This window comes from Idiotropiscis lumnitzeri, chromosome 6 (genome assembly GCF_059441095.1).
Source record: "Idiotropiscis lumnitzeri isolate Australia: NSW breed Sydney's pygmy pipehorse chromosome 6, RoL_Ilum_1.0, whole genome shotgun sequence".
Classification (NCBI taxonomy): domain Eukaryota; kingdom Metazoa; phylum Chordata; class Actinopteri; order Syngnathiformes; family Syngnathidae; genus Idiotropiscis; species Idiotropiscis lumnitzeri.
Window position 1 is genome coordinate 17,974,069 of NC_142396.1, and position 10,978 is coordinate 17,985,046.

General features: G+C 39.4%; 1 protein-coding gene across 1 annotated transcript; it reads left to right on the forward strand.

Annotated features, from left to right (window-relative positions):
• The first annotated feature begins 985 nt into the window (after positions 1-985).
• Positions 986-10,567, forward strand: pskh1 (protein serine kinase H1). Its single transcript, XM_088299430.1, has 4 exons — positions 986-1,319; positions 1,831-2,502; positions 4,737-5,654; positions 7,687-10,567. Exons 2-4 carry the CDS (start codon positions 2,434-2,436, stop codon positions 8,002-8,004), a joined length of 1,305 nt encoding a protein of 434 aa, XP_088155556.1. The 5' UTR covers positions 986-1,319; positions 1,831-2,433; the 3' UTR covers positions 8,005-10,567.
• The last annotated feature ends 411 nt before the right edge of the window (positions 10,568-10,978 follow it).

Sequence of the window (10,978 nt, forward strand, 5' to 3'; positions counted from 1 at the left end):
TTTAATACTGTTTGGTTGCATTCACTCTCTTTTCCGTCCACATGTTTTTATACAACGATAGAAGACATAAAGTGGACATAGAACACCCATGAACAAGGTCATGTCATGTCATGTCATTATCCATACCGCTTATCCTGTACAGGGTCGCGGGAGGGTGCTGGAGCCTATCCCAGCTGATTTCCGGCGAAAGGCGCACTACACCCTGAACTGGTCGCCAGCCAGTCACAGGGCAGACATAGACACCGTCACTGAGTGGGAACTGAACCCACGCTGCCTGCACACAACTCAGGCGAGTGTACCACTACACCATCAGTGCCCATGAACAAGGTAGGCAATGCAATTGGACAGTTGCTTCTTTTTTTTATTATTTATTTATATATTTTATATACGCAATCACATTTATAGCTTGACAGCAAGCTGGAGTCAAGAAGAGGTGATGGTCGACTGGACAGGCTGAAGTATACGAGTAAACTTTAGAAAAATTTACAACTGGATGAGAGGACTGGAAGAAGTCAAACAAAGTGTTATAAAATTGAAATGTGAGTGTGATTGTAGCCGTTTATATTTAATGTTTCTAAATTTGCAGCCAAAATGCAGTGCTAACAATTGTTACATTACAAGTTCATTAATGAATGTAAAAACAGATGAAACTTCAGAAAGGTTAAGTCAATTGTAGTTGATATTTTGATTGACGGACTGAATTTGCTGGCGCATCATTAGCTGTAAAAAATACACTTTTTTTCCTTTTTTAACTTTATAGTTTCGTGTTTAAGTACGTGCATATTCTGTACCTATCTACTTTTATTTAAGTAGGAGAGTTTTATTTAAGTAGAATCTGTACTTTTACTTGTACTTTTACCAGGGCAGCTTATTCACACACTTGGGGTGAGTTTGCCACATCTGTTTTACCCCCGTCAACGCCCTCCAACATGTTTTATTTTGAAAATATCAAGCGGAAAAAAACGAGTAAGTACTTTAGTGTGTATCCTGACTAAGAGAAGGTGGTCCTGCTCGACAAACACCGACCAGAAAAACATCCGACGAGGAAAGTTTACGGGGTCCAATGATAACTTTTAACTTGACAACGTATACGAAAGACCCCACCAAAAAACTGATTTGAGTCTGACCGTCGTTCTCACGGTGTTGAGAGGTTTTGACGATTTCATCATGAAGATAGAATTTAAAAAGTTCACGAGTTGAAAATGGAGAGGCCAGCTGAGTGATAGTGGGGTGAGGAGTCTGGATTTGGCAAATTTGGGAGTCCTGCCCTGCTGCTAGCATGCTAGTTAGCTTTGCCATCGCCATTCAGCACGAATAAGGTGAGAATTCAACTTTAGTTTTTATTGATGTGACGTTAACGTTTGCGGGTGCCTTAGCGGGATAAGACACACTGGCCGATTCCATTAATTTTTTTACTTTAGTCTTTGCTTGCGGCAAGTTGGGCATCTGAAGGGCCCGACTGCCCAGATTAGACGAAGTTTTGGAATCGTTTCACATAAGTAACACGAGAATGTTTGTCGGTAATGTGGTATCAACTTTTAAAAATTAATTTACGCCGAAATGTCATTATTTTAAGTAGAATAATTGTACGTAGCTCCCCGAAATGGGGAGGCGTTCTTTTTAACGGGATTTAACAGCAAATGCGCAGCAAAGGATTCCACAATCACATAAATGGTTTTACATTAATGATGTATATTGATATCCTACTGTCTTTGCATGGCAAATAATCCGAGTTTTAGCACTGCTTATACCGTGTGTCGCAAAAAAGGCACTCAACTGATACACAAATGTTTTGTGGTGGTGTTAACAGTATTTATGTTCTGTTTACAGTGTTCATCTGATTCACTTCGCCAGCTTTGCCTTTGAAGATACCGACGTTGACCTTGCGACCTCTTCCAGTGGAGTATTGTTATGCGTACTTTCAGTGGGAACTTTTATCAAAGTTTGCTCTTGTCCTCAAGGCAATTCATCTCAAATTTAATGTTGGATGCCACAAGGCTTTGCTCCCTTCTATTGTCAGTGGATATTGTGTCCCAAGCCTCGCAATTTGATCTGAAGTGTTCAAACTATTTGGTTGTCTGGCATGGACGTCAGATTCAATCTTCAGGCGCAATGACTGGGTGTAGCTATTTCAACCAAAGCAATCAATTGTAAAATGGAGTGATAACATATTTGCTGGAGGCAGGGGGCATCCAACATGTTTGTGATATTGCGGTAATGAAATAGTAGACGTTTTCCGTTAGTGGATGGATCTGACGCATTCAAGATCAGATCAGACTGCTGAATCCAGCTGATTGGGACGCCAGCCCAATTCATGAACTCTCTGTCTGAGTCGGGACACAGCTTGGACGATGTTGAGTCGGCGGATGCTGTGATGAAGCAGGACTCTTGGTGGCCTGCGTGGCTGGCTGGGCGGAGTCCCCAAGTTATGTGATGGGGTGCAGGAACAGTAAGGTCCTCCCTGAGCCTCCAGGGGATGTTCAGTTGGACTTGGTCAAAAAGGTCAGTAAAAGGCATTGTTTAAACTGTGCTCACTAAGCAGTTGATTAGGTACAGCTAGACAACCAGCAATAAATGGATGTGTGTTTCCTTAAATCTCTAAGAGAATTATAATAACACATTAGTTAGCCATTAGTTTTATTCAGTATTAATCCAGAAATACATTTAACTTAGAAGTGCTTCTACTCTCATGATTTTATTCATGACATAACAAATTATGGCCATGATCAATGCTGCAAATAACAAACACGTGTTAGCATTGTTATTAAGATGGGCTTTTGGCAACATTTTCCTGGTTAACTGTGGAAAAAATCGCTTTTATGCTATTTTTTACGTGTTGGGAGGATCGAGAATCTGTAACTGATTATTCTGAACTCCTTTTTCATACCAGTTTGCAGGACTGTAGTCAAGTCAACTTTTGAGTCCAAGCCCATATGTGATCAAAAGTAAACTTTGAGACTGAAAATTACCATTTCCACTACCACAAACTTTGAGAAAATTGCATACCTCTATTAGCTGTGTGAGCAGATAAACAAAAAAAACAATAATGAAAAAAAAAGTTGCTTTAAAAAATGGTGGTTGACCTGCACCGAACACTGAGAGACGACTACAAAACAGCGGCAAACTCCAAGCTAATGAATGAACAAAAATGCGTCCCTGCAGCAGTGTGTGCCAATTAACCAATTAACCAATCAGCTGGGTACTTAATTTTTTTAAAAAATGAAGGGGGATGTTAATTTCAGAAGAAAGATAAATTGTTGGACATGGTCTAGTCGCTAAAAATATTTTGCAATTCTGAATTTAGTCAATCAAAAACAGCGTCGTGTCCACTAGAGGGCACAGGTTCTTATTTTAGCTGTGTTGCGCTAGTTAAATTGTTTTCTTGTTTTGTAAGTAAATTACAAACTAATTATGCAAACATAAAATATAAACAATATACTACACTGCAATATAACATATTTCCAATGAGAGCTGCAGGAATTGAATGACCAGCGCTTTAGCTGGGTCTTAGGGCTCGCAGTACGCTCCATGTTGTCTCAATTGCTCCAAGTCATAATTACTGTAAACAGTAATGAATTCCAGACAAGATCAGTAATCTGATTATTAATATTATAACTTTTGTCATTGCAAAGGTAGAATATATTATTATTGGATGATATTCCACGGCGTTAACCGTATTGTCACATCAACAGCACCAACATGCCATGAAAACAAAGTTCATTATCACTTTGTATTCCCCATGCTGAAATTCAATTGCAACCAACCAGGACTGATTGCAATTGTCAGAGCCCGAGAGTGTGATGATACTGAAACTGACAAATATGGAACCATTCAGACTTGAATGAATTATTAAATGGTTATCCATTATACCTTCAATCTAACACTGTATTATGAAATGCACAAACAAAAGTATTGTGGCTGGATTATTACGCACATCACATGCAACAATGGCAGGGTGATGCCATATGTTATGCACATTATCGTAAGCACCTTCATATTTGCAGTTCGGTAATCAGTTCCTCCTATTTCTGGATTTCTTTTTTGGGAGGGAACCTAGACTCGAGTATTCGCTGGAATCCTCACCCATTTGATTTTGTCCTCAGGTCAAACACAAATCCAAGTATGCTGGTACCAACTTGTGTCCTTGTGGTGCAAAGGAACCATGTTAGTGTGAGTTTATGAGGCTCATTCAGACAAAACAAGTGCTTTTCTGCGATCTTGTAGCATAATGGTGCCAAGGAATTGTTGAAGTTCCTGAATATCGTTTAGACAAAAGAAATGCTGGATCGAGCCCTCCTATGAAGTTCATTGGCACCAAGATTAAATCCATGACGCTCCTCAATTCACTAACATATTTGTTTGGCACCAAGATGTTGCCAAAATAATACTGTTACATGAGATGGCTTTTGACTGAACACAAAAAACAGCAAATATGTGAGTTTTTAGCAAATAACAGAAGACAAGTTACCCCCAAAAGTCTGTGAATTTGCAACTATGTGTGTACTGATAAAAAGGAATTCATCTACCGATGCAAATGGGCGGGTTCCGGAAAACTGTGGCTACATTTTAATTCTATTGAGTGAAGTCTCGGTGACGACATATAATTTACTCGTAGAATTTCAAACCCAAATACAGATTCATGGCTGGGATTATTTAATGTTTTTTTCCCGTAATTTGTTATGTGCTGTTGTATACGTTTTACATGGAACTGACTTTATTTATATTTTTTCGACCAGGTGGATCCACCCCGTCAAACAGACATCTATAAGCACTTCATTCGAGGAGATGGAACGACTAGCAAGGTTGGTGAGGCCGGTGGTGGGGGACGCGACAAGGCAGGCTCCACCTCCCCATGTCTTCCTCAGGCACAGGCTTCCACCCCTGTTGCCTCCACCCAAACCCCCAAAAACCCATCTGAGGTGCCAGACCCTCAACGGAAAAAGGTGGCCAAATATCGAGCCAAGTTTGACCCCCGAGTCACAGCCAAGTATGACATCAAAGCTTTGATAGGTCGAGGGAGTTTTAGCCGAGTTGTCCGCGTGGAGCACAAGAGCACTCGGCAACCGTATGCCATAAAGATGATTGAGACCCGGTACAGGGAAGGAAGGGAGGTTTGTGAGTCCGAGCTGTGTGTTCTTCGGCGGGTTCGCCACACCAATATAATCCAGCTAATGGAGGTCTTTGAGACGGCCGAGCGCGTTTACATGGTGATGGAGCTGGCTACCGGAGGAGAGCTGTTTGACCGCATCATTGCTCGCGGCTCCTTTACGGAGCGAGACGCCACGCGAGTGCTGCAGATGGTGCTGGACGGCGTCAAGTATCTCCACACTTTGGGGATCACACATCGAGACCTAAAGCCCGAAAACTTGCTGTACTACCACCCCGGCGCTGACTCGAAGATCATCATCACAGACTTTGGTTTGGCCAACAGCAGGAAGAAGGGAGACGAGTGTCTGATGAAGACCACCTGCGGCACGCCTGAGTACATTGCCCCTGAGATCCTGGTGAGGAAGCCCTACACGAATGCCGTCGACATGTGGGCGTTGGGGGTGATCTCATACATCCTGCTGAGTGGAACCATGCCCTTTGAAGATGACAACCGTATGAGGCTATACCGGCAAATCCTCAAGGGGAAGTACAGCTTCTCTGGAGAGGTGAGGAGTCGCCAAATAACACATTTTCACAATTTTTCAGTTAGAAATCTTTGCTGTAACATGGCTCAATGTGGACACAATTCCTTCTAGTATCTTTCGTTCACAAGTTGATCATGTTTTTGTTGTATTATATATATACTGTCACGTCTCAGTCAAAAACATTTTATTTTTGATCAGAATAACGATAAATATTACTTTTTTTTTTAAATTAGAAGAAAACAATAATGTGTGTGTATGTATGTAGGTTGGTTTTATTATTACATATATTTTTAAAAACAAAACCCAGCAAAAGATCCAAATTCTGTCTGTGCGGCCTTAGGAGCAGGTCGTAACATTTGCAAAACATTTAACGGTTCATTCCGTCGATGTTACAATGTGGTAATCATTGGTTACTCTATGCTTGTTTGGGAAATGATAGCGTAACTTGAAAAAAAATTTATCCTAGTGAAAAAAAAAAGTTCACTTAATATGACATTATTCTTGTAGTTTTTTTCCCCCAGTGTTGCCCTAATACATATTTGTATCCCTAAATCCGAATATACTAGAAGCAGATTTGCTTTGTGTACGCATGCTAGACATTTTTATTCTGTTTTGGGTCTAAGACCTGATTTTGATATTCTGTTGTTAAATGTTTATTGCATGTTGTCAGTGAGCTTTACAAAGGCACACTCCAAGTTAATGTTTGTCACACATGCAGCCTTCCCAGCACAAATAATAGTCCAGAGGTTTTGCAATAGTTAATGAGAACCACAATGGAATTTTGTGGGCTTGAGTGCAGATTGGAGCTTTTCAAGTGCCTGATAGGTAAAATCAGTCCTGTCCCCAGATCTCAGCCTTAAGGGGGCACATGAAATGCGTACACCTAATATGCCCCGATATTTTAGATTTTATTGACAAAAAATAATTTTCCTCTCTATAGTGGGGCTCACTTCATAAGTTTACAGTATGCTTCTTTCTCGCAATGAGGTGCAAAAACCTGTAAACCTTGTAATCTGATATACAATAATAAATCTGTACATCGTTGGTTTTGTGTCGCGCACGTTCATAGTGTGCATTGAACTACAGGTGCAATGATTTATTGACTACGAATCGATTTATCAAATAAATAATTTTGATAATTAGTCATTTAGGCACCATGATTAATTTTGAATTGTTCTACTCTGAAGTTCAGCCTCTGAACAGTAACTCAGTTTTCTTTAGTGTTGTATGAAATAGACTTATTACCTTTGTGTTTTTTCAAAGGACATTTACAAACATTTGCTGTTCTTTGGAAAACAATCAACCGGTTTGGCTCTATTTCTGACATTCTACACACAACACCAGTCACAGAAACATAATTGGTTTGTGCATTTTTTTGCACTGCCAGTTTGAACTACTTATTTTGAAATGGAATTATGAAAATTAAAGATTTTTTTTTAACGTACTAATCGACAAAATATTTATGATTGACCGAAAATAATCCTTAGCTGCAGCTCCTTGAACATTAGTTCAGAGGTTATTTGCCCTTTTTGATTATTTTTTTCATTTCATTCTTTTGTAACAGAAGAAATAAAAATATGACTACACGTGTTTTCCGATCTAGAATGAAAGGGAGCAGAAAGATAAAATATTTTTTTTTTTATTGTAATTCACCAACTGACCACTAAGTAGTGCAATAACAGTGGAAAGGTAAGACTTACTGTGAATAGATGCATCGTGACGGAGTGAATACCCAAGACTTTGTTTAATCTATCAATCCATTTTCTGTACCACTTAACCTCACGAGAGTCGCAGGTGAACTAGAGCCTATCCAAGCTGACTTTGGGTGAGAGTGTGTCGTGCCCCATGAACTTTTCACTAGCCAATCGCAGGCCGCATATAGACAAACCAGCATTCACTATTTAGTTTCTTCAATTAACCTAAAAAAAAAAAATCATGTTTTTGGAACGTTTGAGGAAACTAGAACACCTGGGGAAAACCTATGCTGGCACAGAGGTGTTAGAACCCAGATTTGAACCCCCAACCTCATTTATCATTTATCTTCTTTCCCCAGCCGTGGCCCAGTGTGTCAAACCTTGCCAAAGACTTTGTGGAGCGGATTCTAACGGTGGATACCAGCGCGCGGCTGAATGCTGGCCAGGCTCTCAAGCACCCCTGGATCGTCAGCATGGCCGCTGCCTCCTCCATGAAGAACCTACAACGCTGTATATCTCAGAACCTGCTGAAGCGGGCGTCATCTCGCTGCCACAGCACCAAATCGGCCCAATCCACGCGCTCCAGTCGCTCAACCAAATCCAACAAAGCTCGTCGTGTTCGGGAAAAGGAGCTGCGCGAGTTGAATAGACGCTATCAGCAGCAGTACAATGGTTGAAGCCGAACTGGAGGGACTAAAAAAGCCAAAAACCGTCAGTATTCCTGCCCCCGGAGAGGAACTCCAAAAACAACCCGATAGGTCAAAAGCCTTGTCAACCAGTAAACTTTGACAAAGTGCCTGCTGCCAGCAAGACTGTCGAATAAATCCAAACAATAATCCCAGAAGTTGGAAGGACAAATTTGGCATAACATTTTGTTCAATGATGTTTCACCACATCATTGTCATTTCTCCGACCATCTGTCCATCCTTCGCTTGAACAGGATTGAGCACTCCTTCCCTTTTGTTCTGTTTCATTTTGTGTGTCTTGACTTGTATTTATTTATTAATGTAGATGGTCTTCATTCAGTTGGCCACTGGATTAAATGACCTTTTATGAGGATCTGTTTGAACATAGGTCTGGGGAATGGCGTGACTTGGGAGGAGGAGAGACATTCCCTCACACCCTCATGATTGATGACAATTGCTGTGAATTTATGTACTATTCAATTTGGAGAGTGGCCACCGGAGACTTGCGGAAACTTCAATGCAGCATTGAAAGGCCAAAATGAAGACATGCCTTCGATCTAAACTTATCTCATCTTGCCATAATTGTTCTGTTTAGTACTAGGATTTTGAACTCTCCAAAAGATTGTGAATCAGATTTTTTTTCAATTCTATATAAATCCACACAGCCTTGCCCAAAGTGCCTTACATAGAAGAGTAGATTCACAGTTTAAATTTGCGCTCCTTCTTGCAATCGTGTTCAATTCACAAGGTTATGCGGCCATTTAGTCAAAGTACCAGTGAGAAAAAACATGCAAGTTACACCTGCCGATTATAGCTTGAGACCACCCTCTCTGAAAACCAAGAAACCCAAATCTTTTTTTTCTTTAAATTAAAGCCAAGACTGCATAGGTTTGTACTAAAGCCTCCATTTTTACTAATTGTAAAATTGTTATCCTTGCATTTATTGCAAAACAATGTGTAGGTATTCCATTTATAATATTTTTTTAATAACCTTTACTTTTGATGCCACAATGACTTTCCTATTCTAAAGTCTGGACAAATATTATGACAGCTGCTCCCAAATGATGTAAAGTGTCATGCTGTCTCTTAGTTTCACAGGTTTACCAATCTAGGGCACATGAAGACACGCTTTACTTTTACTGGAAGCTAGTGCACGATAATCCAAAAGTGCCGTGAGGTAAATACCACTGACAAATATGCAACATTTGGGACTGAATGCTACTTTAATTTTAAATTGCAATGCTAGCACATGCAACTATGCAGCCTTGTGTGGAAGGTTAAAGGTGGCAATCGTACAATTCCTTTGACTTGCACTTATATTGAAAAACCTTATGAATAGCTAAGGATTGACAAACTCCATCATTTGAATCTTACCCAATACCATTATTTGGTACCGGTCAAAACCTCAATAATTAACAGGGAATTTAAACACAATACCAGCAGTGCTCCAGCTCCCATTGTTTTAACAAAGTATTGTTGCAACTGATTTTGGGCTGGATAGGAAGCAAATGGAAATTAATATTATATAATCTGTATACTGTAAATTTAAGTTCTGCTCAATAGGTGAATGTCTGTAAAATGATTAGACCTTGAAAACGGTTTCCTTTGACAGAAATTCTTGAGCAATATTTTATGCTGTTCAACTTTAATATTTCATGTATAATCTTACACGTTTCCCAAATGAGGAGTTTTATGCTTCCTCCCCCGCGACGCACTTTGGAGAAATTTGACAAATATTTCTACAAGCACAGTTTTATTCATTGATGTGGATGTTTTTGTTTTTTTTAATTGCTGCAATTTCTTCATTGAAAATGTTGCTGTGATATACAAAGAATTAGAAAGGCTGTTGTGAACGTTTTAAAAAATACTGGAACTTAGTTGAGCCATTTTAGCTGACCTCATTTTTTCTGTAAATCTTTGGTTCCCTGCGTTTCCCGGCATTCTCATTTTGTTGCTGTTATTTGCATTTTCCTTATGCACCAAGTTGTGTTATTCTGTGAAACGTGTTTTGAGTCTTTTTTTCTTCTACAGTACAGGAATTGAGGCTATCATTGCTACTGATAGCAATACATTGTCGACACAGGCAGCTGTTCAGTGCCTCATTTAGCAGATACTACACCTCATCACGGAGCAAGTCCCTCACAAAATGTGCCTTTCTGGTCTTTCAAGATTGATTTATCATTGACTATTACAATGTACAACTAGAAATCATTTGAAATGCATGAGTTTGCTATCTGCATGGAGTACCTGAGAACATGTATGCTGTTTCAATGAATAGATAAATTCCTTAGTTTTGCGAAAATGTTGGCACAATCGTTCTTTATTGTTTTCCATGTATATGATTCTGATTTGATATAAATGACAATACCTGAAATGAAGTTGACGGCACTTACCCAAAATAATTCATTTTTGATACTATGTATAAATAAGCGACCAAAATCATTCATTTTTGATACTATGTGTAAATGAGCGATACATTTTTAATTCTTCTACCATTATCGTTTTTCATGTCTCATGAGTCGTATGTGTCAATTAAAAAACAATTCAAACCTGACTTGTTGCATCATACTTTTTACTTTTACTATAAGTATATTCACTACTCGTAGTAGTGGACAATGGTTTTGTGACTGTTATAAAATCTGAGTTGTTAGATATTAACTGCATTTGTTTCCAAACAGCAGAAGCTTATTTGAAACAGTTTTCTAATAAATTAACTGCGAAACGGCGCCTCCCTATGGCCAACATGCTAAAATGACCATCATCGTCGGTTCTTGGGGTTGCCAGATCTGAGTAATATCACCATACAGTCATACTGTAAAAACCGACACACGTTTGTTAGAATACGTTCAATATAATAATATCAGAGATTAGTTACTTTATATTCGTATATCTCAAAACAACATGTTAATTTGTCCCGTCTCTATTTGGACATTTTAAGCGTTAAATCAATCCAACCTGGCATCCA